Source organism: Hemitrygon akajei, chromosome 10 (assembly GCF_048418815.1).
Source record: "Hemitrygon akajei chromosome 10, sHemAka1.3, whole genome shotgun sequence".
NCBI classification, from domain to species: Eukaryota; Metazoa; Chordata; class Chondrichthyes; order Myliobatiformes; family Dasyatidae; genus Hemitrygon; species Hemitrygon akajei.
This window is the reverse complement of record NC_133133.1, coordinates 167,098,004-167,123,955: the sequence shown is the minus strand read 5'-3', so window position 1 is coordinate 167,123,955 and position 25,952 is coordinate 167,098,004. Positions and strand designations below refer to the sequence as shown.

Here is a 25,952-nt window from a genome sequence, read left to right as displayed (position 1 = left end):
TCCCACTCCTGGTCTCTTGTGCGCAAATGAACTTTCTCACAAGTCATAATGTCCTTTCAAGATAGCAACCAATTTCTAGACAAAAAATGACCTTATTAAAACAAAGGCATTTAAAAAATTAAATATTGCTTAACTCTACCTGTTCAGTAGTCACTGAATTGTTGTCAAGAGATTAGTTACAGTGTAGAACAAGTTACACTGGGAACTGAAATTGCCAGGCATGAATACTACATGTGCAACTGGATATCTGGATTCAAAGAAAAGTACCAAAGCAAATTCAGACTCTTTGCCAGTGATATTTCACTTTACTCTTCCAAAGGGTTATATGTACAATGCAGTTTCAAACATGGTCTACCGGATGCTCTGAACTAGGCTGGATATCCTGGCCTAACTCATTTTTGATGTTTGAATCTTGTTAGTAAAAGCACAGAAGCGATGCAGTGGTGATACTACTGAATCCCATTCTGATATGTCTATCCATGGCCTCCTCTACTGTCAAAATGAATCCAAACTCAGGTTGGAGGAACAACACCTTATATACCGGCTGGGTAGCCTCCAACCTGATGGCATGAACATTGACTTCTCTAACTTCTGTTAATGCCCCTCCTCCCCTTCTTACCCCATCCCTGGTGTATTTAGTTGTTTGTTTTTTTTTCTCTCTGCCCATCACTCTGCCTGTTCTCCATCTCCCTCTGATGCCTCCCCCTTTTTTTCTCCTGAGGCCTCCCGTCCCTTCTCCAGCTCTGTATCACTTTTGCCAATCACCTTTCCAGTTCTTAGCTTCATCCCACCCCCTCCGGTCTTCTCCTATCATTTCGCATTTCCCCCTCCCCCCACTACTTTCAAATCTCTTACTATTTTTCCTTTCAGATAGTCCTGACGAAGGGTCTCGGCCCGAAATGTTAACAGTGCTTCTCTTTATAGATGCTGCCTGGCCTGCTGTGTTCCACCAGCATTTTGTGTGTGTGTTTGAATCCTGCTGGTGTTTTGTGTTTTTTTTAAAAATCACAATTTCTCCAGTATGGTTGATATTTACCATCGGGTCATTTATTGTTGGAACCATTGAATAAATTAGACGCATTTAGGTATTTTACTCGCTATGGTTATATCAAGTGATCTGCACTTATTTTTTAAACATTCTGCTTGTAAATGTCCTCAAATATTTAGCATTAACCTGCTACAACAAAATTGCAATATTGTTTTAATAAATGTATCAACTTCAAATCTTTTTGGCTTCAGTGCTCACAAGCAGTTAACAATCATGATACCTTAGCCCAAAAATAACTTTAATAAAGATGATAAAACTTGGCTCAATAACAGTTATTGTGACACACACGAAATGCTGGAAGAACCCAGAAAGTCAGGCAGTATTTATGGAAAGTAATGAACAGTCGACGTTTCAGGCTGAGACCCTTCTTCATGGCCGGGATCAGCCATGATGGAATGATGGAGCAGACTCACTGGGCTGAATGGCCTCATTCTGCTCCTATATCTTGTGGTCCAATGGTCTTCAGGATTGGAAAGGAAGAGTAAAGTAGCCAGAATAAAATGATGGGGGAGGGGAAGGAATACAAGCTAGAAGGTGATAGGTAAAGCCAGGTGGTAATAGGTATAAAAGGTAAAGGGTTGGGAGAAGAAGGAATTGATAGGAGAGTGGACTATGGGAGAAAGGGAAGGAGGAGGGGCATCAGAGGGAGGTTATAGTTTGGTGAAAGGAAGAGATGTGGTAAGGGGGGGGCAGAGTGGGGAGGGAGAGGAGGGAGAAGTACCAGAACATGGAAAAACTGATGTTCATGCCATCAGGTTGGAGGCTATTCAAATGGAATGAGTTGTTGCTTGTCCAAATTAAGAGTAGCCTCCTCATGGCAGTAGAGGAATGAGGAATAGAATTTAAATAGTTGGCCACTGATAAATCTTGCTCTTTGCAGATGGAGCGAAGGTGTTTGACAAAGTGGTCCCCCAATATAAAGGAGACTGCACTAGTAGCACTTAATACAGTAGACGACCAGGTGAATCTGTGATTTGAGGTCACCTCATCTGGAAGGACTGTTTGAATGGAGGTGAAGGTGCAGTTGTAACACTTTTTCTGCTTGCCAAGAGGGAGATTTTTTCCCAACCCCCCTACTCTCTTCTTCAATTCTCCACTCTGGCCCCATCTCCTACCTCTTTCTCTTTACCTGTGTAGCACCTCTCCCTGGTGCCCCTCCTCCTTCTGTTTTTCCTGTCCCCTCTCTTATCAGATTCCATCTTCTCCAGCCCTTTACCTTTTCCACCCATCACCTCCAGCTTCTTACTTCATTACCCCTCCCCCCACCCACCTGGCTCCACCTATCCCCTAAAAGCTTGAACTCCTTCTCCTCCCCCCATCTTCTTAGTTTCGCTTCTTACTCCCCCCCCAGTTCTGAAGAAAGGTCTTATCCCGAAACATCGACTGTTTATTCATTTCCATAGATGCTGCCTGACCTGCTGATTTCCTCCAACATTTTGTGTGTTGCTCTGGATTTCCAGCATCTGCAAGATTACGTGCGCTTATTGTTTCATAAGAGGCAGAAAGCTCATATTTCTGAAAAAAAAATCATATGACCTACCTAGGTCAAAAGCAGTTACCAAATAACATTTCTTAAAACAATCATTGTTTATATGGACAATAAATTTAGATGTAAATTTTTAAATTGACTAACAGTAATGACATTGCTTATCATCAGCACTATTAAGAAAAAGGCTTAATTTTAAATGAAACTGAGAAATCAGGCAGTCTTCAACAGGCAGCCAATCACACAATGGATCTATATTGCAGTGCTAAGTTAAATATCTATCCTTATACCCTGTCTTTCCACCCTATTCATGTAGTAAAGTTAAATAGATCTCACTGTTTCTTATTTCTGGGATTTGTTTCTTCATAGTTGGCAATTTGTGTGTGAAGCCACTGATAGGTTAGTTCTCTGCTTGTTGGTTGCAACTCCACTGAAGTCGTGTCTTGGTGACTGAGTTCTTCTGGCACTGAATGAAACAACAGAATAAATCATTACAACATTCTCCTTCAGTCAAGGACAGGCAAAACACTAAAACAAGCTGAATACTCAACAGCAGAACCTAATTACTGTTCACAATCCTTATATTACAGCCAAGAACAAATATTTCATTGAGAAAACCATCCCTTATTGACATCCTTATATTAAAATTATCTAAATGCATTTATTTTTAAAAGCATAATTATTCACTTGCAAAAAACCTCAAAAATATAGTACCCAGAATTTTTACTTATCATGAAATTATTTTTAGTCTACACCTACATGTTTGAAACAAGACTCTGCAGAAAACTAAAGAATTTTAGCTGTTTTATCAGACAGCTGATATAGAGACCTTTGGTGCATGGTATTTAGGATACATTTTCAAGGCATACATCTCTGAGCAAAAGAGGGTTCTTAACCCTCCCCCCCCCCCAAGGATTTCACAGCCAAAGAAATGAAATAGAAAAAGGCAGAAATCCTTATGTGATCAAAGTTGATCTTATCATATTTTTCTGAGTTAAGCTGCTTTTGTTTAAACTGATATTCGTAAGAATGAATGGCCTCTGCCCCTCTATATCCTTTGTGCTGACTGACACATAGCATCTGACTCATACCCCTTCAGTGGTTATCCTTCTTTTATACTTTAACAATATTTGTAGCCAAAATTTTGAAATTAACCTGTTCAAATCCATGAAACATTCAGCTCCTTAACAAATATGTACAAATAGCAATGAGTTTAAATGAACAATTTCAGATTCCTGTTTGGCAGATCAGGATTACATCACTAGTGTTGAGACTTCAGTTCCATTTCTTTAAATTCAAACACAAGTGGCAGAAGCCATGAAATTAACTTAAGGCTAACTAGACAGTTAACTGAAAGAAATCTTGTCATAAAGTTTAGGTTTTCTCTTTTTATGATATATGCATTAGACTATAAAATGTTTAAAGCCTTATTCATTTTTTGAAAGACTACTGGATTAGGCAAATTAAGCGGATGCACAAATTGTATATATTTTTAACAGAAACATGGATGTAGACTTATCATGTAGGTCTCCTAGGGAGCTTGTACAGTCAGAGGTCACTATCTCTAAAGCAGAAACAATATCGTGATATTAAAGAAAGAAGGTATTCAGTGCTGTGTTAGTGACAGTCATTGAGGTCAAGACCATCTGCCATTAATTTTCTCAAAAAGGAGAATAATGGACAGTCTATGCATTGCTTCGAACTCTCTACTGAATAAACAAGACAAGGTCATCCGCAGGTTAAATTTTGTCCAAGGCATTTTCAAATACTTGTGAAGAGCACCATTACTTATTGTGCTATTCTATGGTTTTTAATCTAAGATCTTTATATAAGTCTATATATAAATAAATAACTTAAATAAATGTTCCCAGTTTAGTAATCAACTGGTAACTGGAATTCAACAAAGACTATTTTACAGTTTAAGATTATTCCCAAAAAATTCTAGTTTATCATCTCTATATGTAGCTCTAGAGAACGCTACAGCTTTATATTGCTCATCTTAACAGCAATGGTTATATGGAGGGAGTGAGCCCCAGGGTGCCATTTTACTATGAAACATTCTCACCTCTTATGTTCAACCTGGCACCAGCAGAATAATAATGCTGATATATGATTTGAATTATTGAATCACATGGCATGATTAATGCATCTTGCAATAACCTTTTTTTGCTTTTCTTTAAAAAGTTATTAAATTTTGTTATAAAATATTCCAAATTATATCAAATATTAGTTTCATTCTCAAGATGAGAATCATGCTAATTCAATCATCTATTATATAAAAGTTACCAAAGCAATGTTCAAAATGGAACATTTAGCAAATGATGCTGTGGGAGGATGTTGTGGAAAATGGACTTCGATTGCCAATTTGCAGTTAAGCCTTATTTATCAAAAGTAATAAAGGCACTTAGTTAAATGTATTAAGTTTATTTACAAAAATTAGAGTTAATATTATCTTGTTTTTGGTAATCAACTGATTTTGCTGATCTTTTTTTTAGTGATTTCCATCAAATGAAGTTTGGCATATTTTTGTAACTAAAACAGGAAATCTCGCTCTGATCTGGGGCCATCAAAACACCTGCAGGGAGATTTCCATGTTTATTTTTAACAAAGCTTGGAAAAGAGTCTAAATACCTCAGAAAACTTGCTAAAATTAACAGCTAGTGGAGATCAAGGCCTCATCATTCAAAGGGGAAAAAGTGAAGGGCAAAAGTGGATGTGGTAAGTATATATTTTATAAAACTAAACTAACTACTTTTAAACAGATAGTCTCTCAAACAATATTGCAATGTCTTTGCTTTTCCCCTTAATATGAAAACTACAGCATTTAAAAATCACAAGAATCCACAAATAACACATGCATGCATCATATGTAAAGAAAATTTATGGTCTATGATCTTTCATCAGAACCTGAAAGATTACCAACGTATAAAAGTTAACTGATCACAGTTGTTGCATGCTCTGCTGGTACCTTTCTTAAAATAAAATGAACTGGGCTACAGCATATTATTGAAGTGGACAACAAAGCTTAATATTTGCTTACTTTGCATCTCACTGAATTATTGCTTGTTCTGATTCTGAAGTCCTACTGATTGGATATTGCAGCATAAATCTGATTTTAACCAATGCTGAATGTGAAAAATAGATTCAGAGGCTGACATAGAGGATTACCTACTCATTTGCAAAGCAGCCTTAGCCAATACCAATTTAATACATGGGTGTTTGAAGCCTCAAAATGCTGACATTAGGGTTCTCAGACTCGAACAGGATCCTAATCTGACTTTAATATTAATATGAATATAATAGTCATATGAAGTCCAACTAGTCTGACAGCTGCCAAAGAACACAACGGCACAAACAAAATCAGTACCAAGAGAGCCCAAGCAATATTGCTCATCTGAATTTTTTATATAATTGTTTCCTTATGGTTTAGGAGGTGTAAGAGTACTTCTGTAGTCCATAAAGAAACCTTGTGCCTCTCCTGTCTCAACAGATTGTGCTCTGGAGTTCCAGAAGGTAGTCTCTAGCCATCTGAAATTCTGCTTCCACCTGCCAAGCCAAGTCATTTCTATTAAGTTTTGGGCAAGAGGTGGACTGCAGTAATGAATCACAGGAGTTAAAACCTCTCTAGGCCTCACACAATGATTTAATATAAGCCATCATATCCACACCTACCATTCAATCTTTGAATTAGGACCTGAAGTGTCAGGAAAGAAACCCTACATTCAGTCTGACTGCCATATATCCAAATGGTGCAATCAAATGTGAAATATCGGAAATAAAAGAAAATCAAAAATATGAGAAAATCTGTAGGTGTTGCAAATCTAAAGCAACACACACAAAATGCTGGAGAAACTCAGTCAGGCAGCAGCCATGAAAAAGAGTAAAGAGTTGATGTTTCGAGCCGAGGCCCTTCTTCAGGACTGAGAAGGAAGGGGGAAGATGTCAGAATAAAAGGGTTGGAGGAGGAGAGGGAGGCTAGCTGAAAGGTGATAAGTAAAGCCAGGTGGATGGGAAAGGTCACAGGCTGGAGAAGAAAATAATTATATATTATAAACTTGGAATAACAATGTGCTGGATATATATATATATATATATCTGAATGGCTAATCTTCCTCAATTTTTGAAAAAAATGTATACAGTGAACTTCTAATTCACAAAGCACGTATGCTTTCAGTGAAGATCACACTAAATCGTTTCATGAAAATGATTCAGTTATTGGAACAATATACTTGCAGATTCTACAAGGAAATAGTTGGATGATCTGCCATTACCTTGATTACAAGAGAGAATGAGCAACGACAGCACTAATTTATTGAATTGAGTAAAATAACAGAAGACACAACCATCAACATTTTATGTTTTGAATCATATTTTGGTGTCATTTATAATATCTACAATGTACATTTGTTTTCACCTTTAAGGAAAGAGGGGTACAATAGTACATTTGGTAATTTTACAAGGTATTTCTGATAGGGTACATTAACTCCATTTCATGAAGCAATTTGGTTCAAACAAAATAAGACTGAAAACACTTACATAAATGTTTTTAAAAGGCACATGCCCCAGTGAATCCACAGCCACTTCCAGGACAGCGGCGACACATGGCGCATGTGGAAGGGCATCTAGGACATCACCAATTACAGGACAACATCACCTGACTGTGTGGGTGATGCCTCCCCCTCAGATGCACTGAATAACTTCTACGCCCGTTTTGAGGCAGAAAATGACATGGTGGCGAGGAAGTCCACCCCTCCTATAAATGACCAGATTCTGTGTCTCACCGTGGCCGATGTGAGAAGAACCCTGTGCAGGGTCAACCCACGGAAGGCTGCTGGACCAGACAACATCCCTGGTAGAGTGCTCAGAGGATGTGCAGACCAGCTAGCAGATGTTCTCACTGACATCTTCAACATCTCCCTGAGCAACGCCACAGTTCCAACGTGCTTCAAGGCCGCCACCATCGTCCCTGTGCTGAAGAAGTCTTCAGTGCCCTGCCTAAATGACTACTGTCCCGTTGTACTCATATCCATCATCATGAAGTGTTTCGAGAGGCTCATCATGAGGCACATCAAGACCCTGCTGCCCCCCTCACTGGACCCCCTGCAGTTTGCGTACAGTCCCAACCGTTCAACAGACAACGCCATTGCCATCACCCTCCACCTGGCCCTAACCCATCTGGACAAAAAAGACATATACGTTCGAATGCTGTTCATAGACTTCAGTTCAGCATTCAACACAATCATCCTCAGAAACTGATTGGAAAGCTGAGCCTACTGGGCCTGAACACTTCCCTCTGCAACTGGATACTAGACCTCCTGACTGGGAGACCTCAGTCATTCCGGATTGGGAGAAGCATCTCCAACACCATCAGACTGAGCATGGGGGCCCCCCAGGGCTGTGCGCTCAGTCCACTGCTATTCACTCTGCTGACCCATGATTGTGCTGCAACACACAGCTCGAAACACATCATCAAGTTCGCCGATGACACGACTGTGGTGGGTCTCATCAACAAGAATGACGAGTCAGCATACAGAGAGGAGGTGCAGCAGCTAATGGACTGGTGCAGAACCAACAACCTGTCTGAATGTGAACAAAACAAAAGAGATGGTTGTTGACTTCAGGAGGGCATGGAGCAATAACTCCCCGCTGAACATCGAAGGCTCCTCGGTAGAGATCGTTAAGAGCACCAAATTTCTTGGTGTTCACCTGGCGGAGAATCTCACCTGGTCCCTCAACACCAGCTCCATAGCAAAGAAAGCCCAGCAGCGTCTCTACTTTCTGCAAAGGCTGAGGAAAGTCCATCTCCCACCCCCCCCCCCCCCCCATCCTCATCACATTCTACAGGGGTTGTATTGAGAGTATCCTGAGCAGCTGCATCACTGCCTGGTTCAGAAATTGCACCATCTCGGATCGCAAGACCATGCAGCGGATAGTGAGGTCAGCTGAGAAGATCATTGGGGTCGCTCTTCCCGCCATTATGGACATTTACACTACACGCTGCATCCACAAAGCAAACAGCATTATAAAGGACCACACACACCCCTCATACAAACTCTTCTCCCTCCTGCCGTCTGGGAAAAGGCACCGAAGCATTCGAGCTCTCACGACCAGACTATGTAACAGCTTCTTCCCCCAAGCTATCAGACTCCTCAATACGCAGAGCCTGGACTAACACCTTGCTGCCCTATTGTCTTGTTTATTATTTATTGTAATGCCTGTACTGTTTTGTGCACTTTATGCAGTCCTGGGTAGGACTGTAGTCCAGTATAGGTTTTTTTTCTGTGTTTTTTTTTACGTAGTTCAGTCTAGTTTTTGTACTGTCATAAACACAATGGTCCTGAAAAAACAGTACCATGTACTGTACCAGCAGTTATGGTTGAAATGACAATTAAAAGTGACTTGACTTTTATTGTGATGCCGTGTGAAATTGGTTCTTCCAGCCCCTCAAGCCACACTGCCTAATAGCGAGACAATTTACAAAGACCAATTAACCTACCAAACGGTATGTCTTTGGACTGGGGGAGGTAACTCATGTGATTACAGGGTATACAAACTCCTTACAGGCAGCGGTAGGATTTGAACACCGGTCACCGGTATTGTAAAGCACTGTGCTAACCACTACGCTACCGTGCCACCCCACTTACTAATAGCTCTATTTACACCACTTTCAGGATATCCCAAAGTGATTTATAATAAGTCCTTTTGAATTCTTGGCATTATGATAATATAAATTTTAAGGAGTCAAATTTTTATTAGAAGTGATGTACGTATCAATGGTTCTTTAAGGTTGTTTTAACTGAGAGTGGTAATGGGAATAAGCTCCCACTACCAATTAAATGCTGTCAGTGGCGTGTGCCTCAAATTGCTTCTGACAACCAAGTCCATCTCCTGGCCTTCACCTGTGGCTTAGCAACTAAGTGTCGTGGAATGGTTTCTACTGACAGGAGAAGGGGCAAAGGTAGCTTTCTGGTGCCTTAAAAACAGCCTCTTTGGGCAGATGGGGCTGGTCAGCCGAGGTTGACAGCATATCTAGAAATAAAACTCCGATCTCAAACCTCCACTGTGCTGCGGTTATACTCACTCTGAGGGAAATAACTGGAACTGGGGTCCCTGAGGGAGTCTTATATTGAGGGAGTCTTATATTGAGCTTAATGCTGACTGGCATGTCCTGCAATGCTGTTGGTGCCAAACTGTATCGGTCTCTGCCATTCCTTTGGGCTCATCAGATTCGTGGAGAGTAGGAGCTTGCTACATGTGCAACAACTTGCTCTCCATATTGTACTGTTCAGGCTTGCATATCTAGTCAGCTAGGATGCATCATCCATGATCGACCTTGACGGAGGCCTCAAAGGACTTCCATGGTCTCAATCTGATCACGTTTTAGTCATTTTACCTGAGTTATACTATAGGACAAAGAAATAAAAATGTTATAAAGAGCAAAGGAACTTGAATCACATTTCCACACAACACAGAATTGTAATGAAGTGTAATATTTGTGAGTTACTTTTAATGTTTACCTTTTTATAGGGCAAAGACTATGCATGGTTAATAAAAATGCAAATGACTACATGATAAATCTGCAATAAATCAGTATTATAATTTAGTTGCTTGGAAAATTTGTACATGCTTCACTTAATAGTGGATGTGGTGAGGATGTTTTTCATGGTGGGAGCATCTAGGACCAGCGGACACAGCTGCAAAATACAGGTGTGTCCTTTTAGAATGGAAATGAGGAATTTCTTTAGACAGAGAGAGATGTATCTGTGCAATTTGTTGCCATAGGTAGCTGATGAGACCAAGTCTTCATGCATATTTACGGTTGAGGTTGATAGATTCTTGATTGGTCAGGGTATGAAGGGAAATAAGGAGAAGGCAGGAGATTGGGGTCCAGAGAAAAAAGTAGATCTGTCAGGATGAAATAGTGGCGCAGACTTGATGGGCTGAATTTCGCTTCTATTCCTTATGGTCTTAAAATTTTATACTTTAGGATGTGAAAAAGCATTTAACTAAAAATCAAAAATGAAAAAAATACTATGTCCATAGATAGCACAACTACTGCAACATTTTACAGTTCTCTAAGAAGCAATCCTGTGAACTGGGCTTGCACTCTGCCAGAAAAGTGGCTCTGACCCATAGAGCGCTCCTTGAGATCACCAATGCCTCAGGCCCTACTGCTTTCTCCAAGAAGTCTTATGTTTCAAATATTAGTTTGGATTTCTTCTGGAGATGATTAACGCAAACACAACACAGATTTTTTCCAAGTTATCCAACTCCATGTGTTTATGTTATTCTAGTTCTTTTCTAGATTTTACCGGCTATATCTACCTGCTTGAAGTACCTATCGTTTTACACCCTAAGAGAGTCATTAAATCCATAGTTTCACAAACTTATATATTTCACTCCTTGATTACACATAACCATCCTGCACAGATGTGAAACGAATTGTAAAACAGCTTTCATAAACAAATTTTTCTCATTTCAACACTTTTAACTCTCTATTGTAACTGCCTTAGTATTGGATTTGACAGTTGGTGGCCTCGAGACATTTTTCTTTAAAACAAATGTATGTTGCATAATCCCAAGCTCTCATTTTTTTTTAAACTGGCAAAGTCATATCTGTTTGAAAAGTTTAAATGTAAGTATGACAAACAGAATTAAAAAGCTAGAATTGAGTAAGGCATTTATTGCACTGTTGTCCCAGCCAACCTAATCCAAAGACTAGACCCGCCCAGGACTCTGTCTTTTTCTCTTCATTGAACCCCTATATTGAATGGCATAACACTTCCTGTTACAGCCTGGAGGGTGAAGCAGCTGGAGGGTTCAACCATGTACTTGCATGTAACAGCTCTGAGTGAAGCAGCTAAAGGGGTACCCAATCCTTGAAGGTTTTCTGCAGTTTTTGTCTGATATAGGTGCGTAATTATTTTTCCCTAAATTAAGTGAGGACATTTTCTTAATGTCGCTGTATAATATAGGCGTCTTCAGAAAACAAAGCTCCACCTTGTAAGATGGAGAGATTGATCCATAAAATTAAGATTATAAAAATCATTTATAAAGGCAAAATTGTAATGAGACTTAAAATAGCCCAGATTCTATAGTAAATGCTGAAGGTTTTGAATGGAATCACTGGAGCATATCTCTTTAAGTGGAAGCAAGCCCATGACGTGCTGCCAAATGTAGAGTTCTTGAAAGCACTGACCAATTCAGAATGCTGAATTTGTCAGTTCATTCTATCACAGGACTCCCCACGGATTCCTCAGCTAGGGAATTACCTCTTGGATTCAGCACCAGACTGGACCTGGCATGGGATCTGAGATCTCAGGAATTTAATAGGGATTGCAGGACTGGCTCTTTTCCCCCCATCATTTTGGTTTAGCTTATTATTTTTCAAAAAGCGTTTTTAGATGTTCTTAGTCTACTTTTTTAAAAAGTTATACTGCTTACAAGTTTTTAAATGTTACTTCATTTTAATAGTTTTAATTATCTTGGAACTGTAACAAATTACAATATACTGTAACAAATTGTAATATATGATAATTGTGACTTTACAGTGGGCAAAGCTGAGGTGAGGCTTTCTCTGGGGGTTTTGAATGTGGTACTGAACATGCTGGCATGGTTCAAATGATCATCAAAGCCATGATGCTTTAGGTGAGTTAGGTAAGTATCATATAGATGTGGCATGTACAGATGTGGGGAGCAGGGTCAGATTTAGTGGGGCCAGGGCACCTGGGCTGGAGGCTCTGATGGGCCCCTGCTGACACTAAAATGCCGCTGTACCAAGCAAAAAAAGGCAAGAACAAGAGCAACGGTTGTACTGGTCTAAATATCAAAGCTGTGGGCCAAGACATTGGTTTAGTACAATACGTAGGCTATAAACTTACAGGCCTTAAGAGGGAGGACAGAAAGTAATGCAGATTCTTAGTTTGAAGGACAGCATCTAAAGCATCAAAAATCAACCTAGGCTTAGTTGGCTTAGTAAAGGAATGAGGGAGACGAAGTATGATGTACCCAATCTTAAACCTCTATTTAGCTATTGCTGCACATACCATAGGCCTTATTTCTCAAACAATGCCAAAGCATTTTTATCTAGGTATTTTTCTCAACTGTGTGTTCTGAGAAAGTAAAATGGAAATGAGAGACAAAAAGGCCAAGAGAGATGGCACCACGGCAAACTAGGAAACTTGACAATACTCCAACAATCTTCTGAAAAATGAGATCTAGCACATACTAACCTTTTGCTGTGCTGTATGGCTTGTAGAGCAAAGACCACTTATTACTTTCTAGGTTTGTAAACAGTCAACTATTAGCCTATTGCCACAAAAAAGATACGGCACTGACACACAAACCTAGATATTTACAAAGTCATATGCTTGTTTTTCAAAGTTAAAGACTAGTTCTTCCGGATTTCTTTGCAGCAAAGTCCTTGATCAGATCACTAAAATCCAGTTTCCGAACAAGATCACGTTTAAGTGACATCAGAGTAAGATAATTCAGCCTGTCCTGTCCCATTGTGGATCTGAACCTATTCTTCACTAGCTTGAGGTTGGAGAAAGATCACTCACCACTTGCATTTGTGACAGGGAGAGTCAGATAAAGCCTCAAAGCAATGCTTACATTTGGGAAAATGACCTGCAAGTTTTTTTTTCTCTGAGGAAGCATAAAAGCTCTGTTGCAGATGAGATATCTTTGCCACTTACAAGTTGCCAAATATGTCATTGGAGTCTCAGACAGCCAGTCCCCTCTCGACCAAAAACTTCACAACCGCCACCACTCTTCTTAATACGTCAGTTCAGTAGACACACTCTGACTTGAACTGCTTTTGCAGTTCTGTATCTATTCTTTCGCTGTCAGATGCTAGTGTAACATAGGTCTGTATCGTTTCCCTGTGGTGTTCGCTATTTTCATGCTCTCCTATGCGCTCAACAGCATGTTTCCAGTTGCTAAAGCCAGTTTGGAAGATGGACTGACAGTTACCATCACTGAAGATGTGGCATGCAAAACAAAACACACAGCCGGTGGGAGGGGAATATAAGAGCCACTGCCTTGATATGTACTCACCATTTACCAGCTTGCGTTTGAAGTGAAATTTGGACAAAAAATATCTCTGCTGTTTGTATACTCGTTCCAAAGCTTTGTTATCCACATCCTTATTCTGGCAGGACTCTGGCCCTTTCTTAGCCCAGTATGCTCGAACTGAATCATCTAACATTTCCTTTCCCCAGTGAGCAGGATCAGTGCTGTAAGGATTCTCAGTAGCGGTAACGTTAACCCTAATGGCAGCCTGTCTTGGTTGTTCGGAGGCCTCTGTGGTCGGGAATCCCAAAGTCATGCTCTCTGCTTCTTCAACGTTAGCTGCTGACTGTGGCAAGGACGGTGGTCCTGTGCTAACGCTGGTGCTAGCAGTAGCTGTTGAACAAGTCTCCATTTGTCCACCAGTCTCAGACTGTGACAAGAGCGATGGTACTGCTGCATCATCGAGAACAGGTTTAAAATATTCTGTCAATTTCAATGTCTTTTTTAATGCTTCTTTCTCACGGTCCTCTTTTTCTTTTCTGTGCTCCACTCTCGTATTTTTTTTGTCCGCCATGATGACAGCTACCTATTTTGGGCCCCTCTGCAGCTCTGGCCCCTGGGCTGCAGCCCAGCCTAGCCCTGCCTAAAGTCCGGCCCAGGTGGGGAGACAGTTATTGGAGATTCCAGGCTAAGTACTGTGGGCAGAAAATCTATTCTATTATTATAGAATATATAAATGTTTCTTTTTAAAATACAATGACTACTGAGAAACTGATGTTTTGCAATGGTATTTTATAAATTTAAACAATTCAATTATTAAATACATTTGGATACTCTTCATTTAGAACTCACCTCTGTAGATTAGGTGCAGATCCTCTTTTATGAACATGATATTGGCAGCACAGAGGTCACTGAATGTAATCAGGGAATACAACTGGCATTCTATGGCTGTTTTAATATCACTTGTGTACACTCTTTGTGCATGTGAGCCTGCAAATGCTGTGAGAGAATTATCCGTAACTGAAGAGATGGCTATTTAAGGGACCCACACTATGCATATTTTCTGAAGATGCAAGAGACTTCAGACCGAAAATGTTCCATAGTTTCCAGAGCATGTTTTTCTTTAGGTAATTTTTCTTAGTGAAAGAAATCATTAACCCCCCCTACCCCCCTTCCCAAATACACACACATGCTCCTGTTCTCCTGGTGCTGATATCCTTGGTCTGTCTTTCCTTCCCAGAATGATTTCCATGTCCTGTGATTATGTCCCACCAATTGGCTGTCCAACCAATACCTGCTCTTTTTCTCAAACAGTCCCACCCAACACCTCCTCCAGACACTTATCCAACTAGCCTCTTGTGAGTCACTTCTCCACTCCATACATAACCAGATCACCTCCAAGATCACTTCCTCTACAATCCCTCAGTGTTCATGATGATTGGAGATTATGGAAGAAATACCTTCCTTTTGTAAGCTTATCTTACTGTGCCTGATGACATGATTACTTTGGATTTCCAACATCTGCAGATTTTTTCGAGTTTGTAACACAAGCTCCTGCATGGCAGAACTTTGATGCATAAGAATGCTTGCATAATACTGGCACTGGGCCCATGAAGAACATCATTTTACACTCCTTTCCATGTCATAATTTACTTCCCGTTCAATAAAAACTTGTCTTGTTTGGGGTTGGTGGAGCCTCCAATCAATATGCTTCAAGGATACCTCAAAGTTATGAAGGGACAGAACTATCGAGGAATATTTCACTTCATGAACCCCTTGCCATTCCTGCTAGGGTTGAGCTATGATTGTGCTGGAAGGCTCATACTTTTTTAATTTCCAGTTATTCAATATGGTTTATGGTACACAATATAGTGTGTTTTAATACTCTCATGCTATTTACATTCCATACTACAGATAAATATTGGAATATTGAACAAAGAATAAATTTACCCCATATGTTCAAATGAAATGTGTTCACTGTAATAAAAGGAAGGATGATAGTTTTAATAATTTAGTTACCGGTATATGTTTAATTTACAGGAATTTATAAACCAATGCTTAGTGAAGATCCGACAGTTTATCAATTAAAGGTGGACTAAACATATCAAAGGGCAGCAATGTACACTATGCATGGCGGAAAAGATCAAACCACAGTTTAGTTTCCAATTCTATGAATCCATCCTTTCTCTGGATAATAGGGTTGTTAAAACTGATGGTCCAAATTACATATAGAAACAGATGCAAGAATCAACTGTATTGAACTTTTATCTCATTTACAGTATTTACATTATTTCCACTCAATGATTTCATAAAATATTAAATAAAAGAGGAAAAAATTCATTTTCTTTAAGATAAGATCAAATAAAACTTCATTTATCCTGAAGGAAATTATTGTTGCAAGGTTGCGCATTCAGAAATATATACTTTAAAATACAAAATGTAAGCATTGAAGTATGAAAAATACAAAATACGCATTAAAAATAATAGTGCAAAATACAGATGTGTAATGAAACCATATGTTTATATACTTAAGGAGGAGGAGTTGTGGAGTCTTATACCCACAGGGAGAAAGGATCTCCTGTGGCATTCAGTGGTGCACCTTGGTGGAATCTGTCAGTTACTATCTATTTGTCCAGGATGTCATGGAGGGGTGAGAGGGATTGTACAAAATGCTCCCTGACTTCTGCAGCATCCTCCTCTCAGACACAACTATCAGGGGATCCAGTTCCACCCCCAGAACAGAACTAGTCTTCCTGAAGAGCTTATCGATCTTCTTTGCTTCAGTTGCCCCAGCAGACCACAGCGCAGGATAGAATGCTGGCCACCATTGAGTCACAGAATATCTGCGGCATAGTACTGCAGATGTTGAATGACCAGAGTCTCCTCAGGAAGTACGGTCAGCTCTGTCCCCTCTTGTACAGAGTCTCTGTATTTTTAGTCTGTCCAGTTTATTGTCTGGGTGAGTTCCCAGGTATTTGTAATCCCGGCCAACTTCTACATTCATTCCCTAGTTGGAGATGGGAATGCAGGATGTTCTCACCTTCCTGAAGTCCACCACCAACTCTTTTGTCTTAGTGATGTTGAGTTGCAAGTGATTCAGCACACACTACTCAACAAAGCTGTCCATCACTCTTCTGTACTCAGCCTCTTGACCCTGACTGATACTGCCCACAACTGCCGTATCATCCAAAAACTTCTGCAGGTGGCAGGAATCCGAGTTGTATCTGAAGTCCTAAGTATAGACGGTAAACAAGAAGGGGACAGGACAGTCCCCTGAGGTGCCCCTGTGCTGCTAACCACAACATCTGATAGACAGCTCTGCAATCTCAGATACTGTGACCATCAGGACAGATAATCTGTAATCCAGGACACTAGTTGAGCATTCACCTACATCCCTGTGAGCCTATTCCCTAGTAAGGTAAGTCATATAGTGTTAAAAGCACTGAAGAAATCAAATAACATGATTTTCACATGCTGGTTGGCTCATCCAGATGGGCGTAAGCCCATTGAAGCAGGAAGATACTGGCATCCTCTACTCCAATATGTGGTTGGTAAGCAAACTGTAAGGGTCCAGTGATGGATTTACAATGGTCTGTAGGTGTGTCAGGATCAGTCTTTCTAATGATTTCATAACATGCGAGGTCAGTGCCACCGGTCTGTAGTCACTGGGCATGGTGGGACATGTCTTCTTGGCTACTGGAACTAGGCAGGATGTTTATTTACAGCACAGGAACCCTTTCCAGGTTTAGGTTCAGATTAAAGATGTACTGAAATAATACACCCAGCTGAGTAGCACACACCTTGAGTACATTTGAGCTGATGCCATCCGGTCCCACAGCCTGGCCTGGGTGAGTCTGCTAAGCTTTCTCCTTCCCTGCTCAGCAGTGACAGTCCATATGTCTGTGCTCATTGGCTCGCCAATGTCCTTGGAGAGGGATGAAGGGTGAAAAGAGAGGAAATGGGGGGTGGTGCATTGTAGAGGGTCTAAACATAAGCCTCCTCATCAAACCTGTTAAAAAAGCATTTAACTCATTGGTCCTGTCCTGGTCCCCTTCAATCACCTGGTCTCTGGTCTTTTTGTATCCTATGATCGTTTTCATACCATTTCACTCATCCCTCGCGTTGTTCTGCTGTAGTTTCCTCTCCAGCTTCCTCCTGTAGCAGTCCTTGCCTTAGGCGATCCTCTCCCTCAGTTCCCTCTGAACCAGCCTCCTTTCCTCCCTATCTCCATCTCTGAATGCCCTCTTCTTCCTGTTCAGTATGGCTTTGATGTCTATGGTGACCCAAGGTTTATTGTTTGGGAAACAATGAATAGTCCTAGCTGGAATAGTATTATCCACACAGAAGTTGATGCACCCTGTAATGCAATCCGTTAGTTCAGTGTTGCAAAATGGTTGACATGTTAATAGGCATCAATGGAACTAACTATTGGACAGGAAATGTAACAGGCGAAGCAAATTATTTTTAACCTTATACTCCATGATTCAACAACATGAATTAAAGCATATAACTGATTAATCTAAAATCTGGCTCTCAAATCACTAAACTTAATTCTGCTGTTTCTGCTTACCATTAAAATATTTCACACTGGCGTGTATCTTCTTTGATGATTCTGTGGGAAGGTATTTACTTTTCTTATTCTTGAACAAAGCCAATCGCACTAATGGGTCTAGGATAAAGGATAACAGAAAATAATCAGCCTGATTAATACATGTACAAAAAGGGCATCCTGACCCATTGATTTGTATTATAACATGAAAAATTCACTGACCTACTACCCCTCCACAAATTTCACGAGGAATTAAAACGTGTGAACTCTGAATCCTATCAAACATGTCAATAATCTCACAAATCTGCTATAACACACTGACCATGTCCCCCAATCCCAGAATCAGAATCAGATTTATTATCATTGACACATGTCATGAAAAGTGTTGTTTTGTGACAGTACAGCACAGCAAGGCATAAGAATTACATAAGAAGAAGTGTTACAAGAAAGAAGAATAATGAGGCAGTGTTCATGGGTCCATGGACCCGTCAGGAATCTGACTGCAGAGAGGAAAGAAGCTGTTCTAAAATGTTGAGTGTGGGTTTCAGGCTCACATACCTCCTCCTCAATGGCAGTAATGAAAAGAGTGCATGTCTTAGAAGAAGGTGAGGGTCTTTAATGAAGAAAGCCACCTTCTTGAAGCACTGCCTGTTGAGGATGTCCTCAATAGTGGAGAAAGTTGTGCTGTGACAGAGCTGGCTGAGTCTACAAAAACTCTTTCGATCTTGCACTTTACTAGATGCAGGTTACTAGGCAGTGATACAAGCAGTCAGAATTGCTCTCCATTATACATCTGTTCACATTTGCAAGAGCTCTAGCAGACATTACAAATCTTCTCAGAATTCTAATGAATGAGAACGATGGCATGCCTTTTTCATAATTGCATCAAAGTGTTAAAACCAGGATACTGACTCCCAGGAATTTGAACAACAAACATGAGAAAATCTGCAGATGTTGGAAAACTAAAGCAACACACACAAAATGTTGGAGGAAAAGAGTAAACAGTCCACATTTTGGACCAAGACCCTTCAGGACAGATGAAAGGTCTTCGTCCGAAATGTTGACTGTTTATTCCTTTCCATAGATGCTGCCTGGTCTGTTGAGTTCCTCCAGCATGTTGTGGTAGAATTTGAAACTGCTTCTCCTTTCCACTGCTGTCCCTCATTGTGAACTGGTGTGTATTCCCCCAACTTCCCCTTCCTGAAATCCACAATCATTTCCAATTCTCATTGCACCAGCAACACTCATTTCACATCTGAGTGCTTGCACAATTACTTTCATCACTCATTCCTAGCTTCATAGCTATCATTTTGGGTGGCATTTCACCATTTCACTTTCTCCATTCCATCCTGTTTTTCCACTTCAAAATATTACCATTATATTGCTATAGTCCTTTGAAATAAATCAATGCCAGGGAATGGATGAAGTTATTACGAAAGTGCACTTGAAGAGGTGGCCACAAAAATTCCTCAGTGTTATCATTTCAGAAGATCTGCCGAGCTCAGCATGTAAGTGCAATTACAAATAAAGCACATTTGTGCCTCTACTTCCTTAGGGGTTTGAGAAGATTCAGCGCAACATCTAAAACTTTGTCAAATTTTGATAGAGGTCTGGAGGAGAGTATATTCATTGGTTGCATCATGGCCTGGTATGGAAATAACAGTGCCCTTAAATGGAAAATCCTACATAAAGTGGATAAGGTCCAGTCCATTATGGGTTAAGCCCTCCCCACCATTAAGCACTGTGACAGGAAAGCAGCATCCATCAACAAGGACCCTAACCACCCAGGCCATGCACTCTTGTCGCTGCTACCGTGAGGTAGAAGGTGCAGGAGCCTCAGGACCCACATTGCTAGGTTCAGGAACAATTATTACCACTCAACCATCAGGCTCTTAAACCAGTGGAGATAACTTCACTCGCTTCATCACCGTACTATTCCATCAACCAATGGGCTCAATTTCAAGTACTTGTCATCTAATGTTCTCGATATTTTTTTAAAATTATTATTATTATTTCTTTTTTTCTTTTGTATTTACAGTTTGTTTTCTTGCACACTGGTTATTTGTCACATCCTATTGGGTGCAATCTTTCATTGATTTTATTATGGTTCTTGAAGTTACTGTGTATGCCTGCAAGGAAACTAATCTCCATGTTGTATATGGTGATATAATGGTACTTCGATAATAAATTTACTTTGAACGTTGAACACAAGCAAATACATCTGCAGTAGCTCTAGCACAGCCACGAGCTCCAGGCAAGGCAAAGCTAGAAGCATAGCCATGCAGAGTTATTTGTCATCTTCCTAGCATCCCAGAAGTTATTCAGCAAACTTAAGTCTGAGAATGGCTGACAAAGAAAGTCTGAGAGAAAACTCTCTTGGGGCTGAGGTGGGGTGGGGGGTGGGGGGGACGACAAAGATCAGGCCTTCAGAAGTCCAGCCATGAAAATAAAAAAAGCTTACCCTGCACAAAACAAAAGAGGCATCAGTAACCCCTTTAATATAGCTGTGTACTTTAAATTTAACAATCAGACAAATGTTTGCCAAAAGACTGGAAAGAACTTATGGCAAAGCAAGTAAGTCCACAATAGAGATTTTAAAAACATGACCAAAGCATAACTTGCCCCAATCTCCACCCCTCTATTAGGCACTCGATGGTGTTGTAGGAGGCCTAAAAAGATCTGCACAGGCTCGCCTGAAGTTCTTGAGGGTGTAAGGAAGTGACCCTTCTGCATCTGTACACTCTGCTGAAAAATTGATTGGCCATGGTTCCATTGATGTGGCCGGTACTACTTTTGCTATTCTTTTAATTGTTCTTTTATCCAAGCCATTTAGCTATCATCAAGGATATCTCTAAAAGATGGTGCCTCACGAAGGTGGCATCCATCACTAAGGACCCTCACCATGCCCTCTTCACATTGCGACCATCAGGGAGGACGCACAGGAGCTGGAATTTTTAGGAGTGTTTCAAGAGCAGTTTCTTCTCCTCCACTGTCATCAGATTTCTGAATGGTCCATGAACACCACCTCACTATTCCTCTTTTGCACTGTTCATTTATTTATGTCTTTTTATAGTAATTTTTATATCTTGCTCTATTCTGCTGCTGTAAAATATCAAGTCTCATCACACATGTCAATAATAGCAAACATACTTCTGATTCTAATACCATCAGATTTTTTACATGAGGATTGAAAACAAAGTGGGACTTTTTGTCAATTATATTAAATTGGAAAACATGCATAAGGATTAGGTTATCTAATTAACTGAAAACCAAAGCTTTTGAACACAGCATTGAGGTTAGATGGAGAAATTGCAAAGGAGATGGAAACAGAAGAGATATCTTGTATTCTCTTGGGAATAGATTCCCTTCCAGGCAGGCACACTACAGCCAGTATGATTTCGTCAATGTCAGGAATCGTGGTCCAGGTCAACAGCTGCAGAACATAATCAGCTCAATGACGGCACCTTTGAATGCTAAGATGAATTCAATTACTCTTTTAGCCTCAGCACCTTTCAGTTCACTGTACTTCCATTATGCCTTCAATAGGAACTATTGCAACATTCAGGTGCTTTACCATAACATGCATACAGCAAAACAACATATCTCACAACACATGTTAGTGGTAATAAACCCAATTCTAATTCTAATACCATTAGGTTTTTATGATGATTGAAAACAGTGTTGAGCTTTTGTCAATTACTTATATTATATTGGAAAACGTGCCAAAGATCAGCTGTTGTGGTTAACTGAAAGCAAAGGCTTTTAAGGACATCTTTCCCTCACCACCACTCTCCACTTTCCACAGGGTTTGTGCTCTGTGCGACTCCCTTGTCCACTCATCCCTCCCTACTGATCTCTCTCTTGGCCCTTATCACTGCATGAGGGACAAGTGTTACATGTCACTACAACTTCTTCCTCATTGCCATTCAGAGACCCAAACAGTCTTTCCAGGTGAGAAAGCACTTCACCTGTGCATTTCTTGGGCTTATCAACAGAATCCTGTGCTCCTGGTGAGGCCTGACATAGACTGGGGGATCATTTCTTCAAGCACTTTTTTTCCCATCCCCTGCAAAAGGTGGGATTTCCTAGGGATTTAAATTTTCAACTTCCAACATGTCAGTTCACGGTCTCCTCTACAGCCACAATAAGGCCACATGCAGGAAGGAGGAGCAGCACTTCATATTCCGCCTGGGTAGCCTCCAACGTAATGGCATGAACATTGGTTTCTCTAACTTCCAGTAAGTTTTCCCTCCTCCCCTTCTCTTTTTCTCCATAATGCATTTTCATCCCTGACCTTGGCACCCGCTCTGCTGCCCCTCACCTTTCTCTTTCTTCCATGGTCCGCTGTCTTCTCCAATCAGATCTCTTCTTCTTTAGCCCCTTATTTCTTCCACCTATCACCTTCCAGCTCCTTACTTCATCCCCTTTTCCTAACCCACCTATCTTCCCCTTCAACTGGTTTCATTTATCACCAACCAGCTTCTAATCCTTCCCCATCCCCCACCTTATTCTGGCTTCTTCCCCCTTCCTTTCATGTCCAGGTGAAGGGCCACAGCCTGAAACATCGACTGTTTATTCCTCTCTTCTAGCTGCTGTCTGACCTGCTGAGTTCCTCCTGCATTTTGTACGTGATATCTACAGCACTGCTGCTTGTCTCACACTGATACACAACAGTCTGAAAACTGCAGTAACACACAAATAACAATTAACTAGTAAGTTACGTGGGAGGGTCTTCTTGTTGCTGAAGGCTGTTGAATCTCCCTGGAACAAGAGAGCATCTGGCTACAGTGAAAACATAGAACAGTACAGCTCTGGACCAGGCCCCTCGGCCCACAATGTTGTGCTGAACCCGCTGAAAAGTAAATCAACCCCTCCCCCCAAAAAACTAATCCCTCCTACTTAGACAATGTCCATATCCCTCCATCTTCCTCATATTCATATGCCTATCAAAATGTCTCTTCAAAGACTCTAATGTATTTGTCTCTACCACCATACTTATGCAGTGCATTCTAGGCATCCACTGCTCTTTGAATAAAAAATTTCCCCTCACATCCCTTTTGAACTTACCCCTCTCACCTTCAATGCATGCCCTTTAGTATTAGACATTTCTACCCTGAGAAAAAGATACACCTTGTCTACTCTATCTGTACATCTCATCATCTTATAAACCTCCACCAGATCTCCCCTCAGCCTTCAGCACTCCAAAGAAAACAGCCCAAGTTTGTCCAGGCTCTCGTGTCAGCAAACACCCTCTAAACCAGGCAGTATCCTGGTAAACCTCTTCTGCACCCTCTCCAAAGTTTCCACATCCTTTCTATAGTGAGGAGACCAGAACTGTATTCAATACTCCAGATATGGCCTAACCAGTGATTTATAAATTTGCAACATAACCTTTTGGAGTTTGAACTCAATGCCTCAAATAATAAAAGCAAACATTCAATGGTCTTCTTAACCACTCTATCGATCTGTGTAGCCACTTTCATGGAGCTATGAACTTGGACCCCAAGATCTCTCTGCTCAGTAACACTGTTAAGGGTCTTACCCTTAACAGTGTAGTGACTCCTTGCATTTGCCCTATCAAAGTGAAACACCTCACATGCGACAAAAAGTAAAGTGAAGTTAGATTTGCACATTGATTGTCATAATTATTTACCAGCTCTATAAGCACATGACAAATGATCGTTGTGTTCAACAACCAACCCAACTGTCCCCTGCAAAATTCACACTACTTCTTTATGCACCAGGATCATCACTTTGCAGTATTTGCAGCACTTCAAAACTTAAGATAATGATCACAATTCATCGCCAAATTGGACTAAAGCATCATGTTAGCTGGAAATTAAACCAAGGAGCTTCCACCTCAGAGCCAACTGAGCCACAAGTGACGTCAGTGATGAGAGCAGCAAATAACATCCTGCTACAAGCAAAAGTGATGGGGCAGTTACAAGGTATACAGAATGCTCAGCTGGAGATGCTTGTTTAGCAAATAGTGGAAGTTTGCTTCCATACTGTACAACTTTGAAGATAGTACTCTAATCATTTCTGGTCTGCTAGGATTTACAGATGTGACTTGTTAGATATAACTAGTGTGATTGATCGCTCAGTCAGAGCAACATGATAGTTGTATTGTAACAGTGGCACATAATGAATGCAGTGCACAGAGAAAGTATTGTAATCAATTAACTGTGGCTTGTGATTCAGTGAATTATTGCACTTTTAGGGTACATTTCTGAAAATGAGTAATTATTTAAACTTACAATTTAAATTAAACCATTAATGTAAATATACAAAATAATGAAATAGTACTTCAAGTAGCAACTGTGAAAAAAGAAGTAAGATTAATGTTTAGTTTTCTTATTGTGAAGCAAAATTTTCTATATTTAAGCTTTGTTTCTGTATTTTTTTCCTAACATTCAGTACCCTTCTTGCTTAGAAAGCAGAATAGTGCCAATTCAATGACACGTCCGTGGATGCTCCAATGGGCCAGTAGCCAAAAGGCATATTGAGAGACATGGAATAAATTACTTGCCAGCTAATTTTTTTCTCTCCCTTTCCTGAGTATTCCAAGACTTATGGAAGCAATTCTCCTGAGGCATATAAACCATGGTTGAGATACAATGTTGAAATTCTATCGGGTAATCTGAGAATATTTCCAATGTTTTGATATCTTGTCATGTACAAGTTAAATTTTTGCTAAGCTCTGGACTTGTATAGAGACTTAAAGGACTACAGATGCTGGAAGCTGGAGCAACACTTAAAAAAACTGAAGGAACTCAGTGGGTCAGGCAGTAGCTTTGAAGGGAAAGGAACTCCTGCACAAGGACTCCCATGTTCTTTTGCACCATGGATTTTGAATTTTATCCACCTTGAGAAAATAATCTATGCCTTTATTCCTTCTACCGAAGTGCATGACTTCCCTACACTAAACTCTATCTGTCACTTCTTTGTATTTTTCCAATCTGTCTAAGCCCTTCTGCAGACTCCATGGTTCCTCAACACTGACCCTCCACCCATCTTCATATTGTCTGTGAACTTAAACATAGAAACATAGAAAATAGATGCAGGAGTAGGCCATTCGGCTCTTCGAGCCTGCACTGCCATTCAGTATGATCATGGCTGATCATCCAACTCAGAACCCTGTACCTGCTTTCTCTCCATACCCCCTGATCCCTTTAGCCACAAGGGCCATATCCAACTTCCTCTTAAATATAGCCAATGAACTGGCCTCAACTGTTTCCTGTGGCAGAGAATTCCACAGATTCACTACTCTCTGTGTGAAGAAGTTTTTCCTCATCTCGATCCTAAAAGGCTTCCCCTTTATCCTTAAACTGTGACCCCTCGTTCTGGACTTCCCCAACATTGGAAACAATCTTCCTGCATCTAGCCTGTCCAATCCCTTTAGAATTTTATACGTTTCAATAAGATCCCCCCCCTCAATCTTCTAAATTCCAGTGAGTATAAGCCTAGTCGATTCAGTCTTTCTTCGTATGAAAGTCCTGCCATCCCAGGAATCAATCTGGTGAACCTTCTTTGTACTCCCTCTATGGCAAGAATGTCTTTCCTCAGATTAGGGGACCAAAACTGCACACAATACTCTAGGTGCGGTCTCACCAAGGCCTTGTACAACTGCAGTAGAACCTCCCTGCTCCTGTACTCAAATCCTTTTGCTATGAATGCCAACATACCATTTGCCTTTTTCACCGCCTACTGTACCTGCATGCCCACCTTCAATGACTGGTGTACAATGACACCCAGGTCTTGTTGCACCTCCCCTTTTCCTAATCGGCCAGCATTCAGATAATAATCTGTTTTCCTGTTCTTGTAACCAAAGTGGATAACCTCACATTTATTCACAT

General features: G+C 40.5%; 1 protein-coding gene across 2 annotated transcripts in view; it reads right to left on the bottom strand.

Moving 5' to 3' along the window:
- Positions 1–25,952, bottom strand: part of lrriq1 (leucine-rich repeats and IQ motif containing 1) — a 165,969-nt gene that overhangs the window by 25,567 nt on the left and 114,450 nt on the right. For both annotated transcript variants that reach the window (XM_073059634.1, XM_073059635.1), the window contains 2 exons: positions 18,118–18,216; positions 2,871–3,000 (listed from right to left, as the gene is read on the bottom strand). In XM_073059634.1, coding sequence (XP_072915735.1) covers positions 2,871–3,000; positions 18,118–18,216 — 229 coding nt within the window. The remainder of the gene's footprint in view (positions 1–2,870; positions 3,001–18,117; positions 18,217–25,952) is intronic.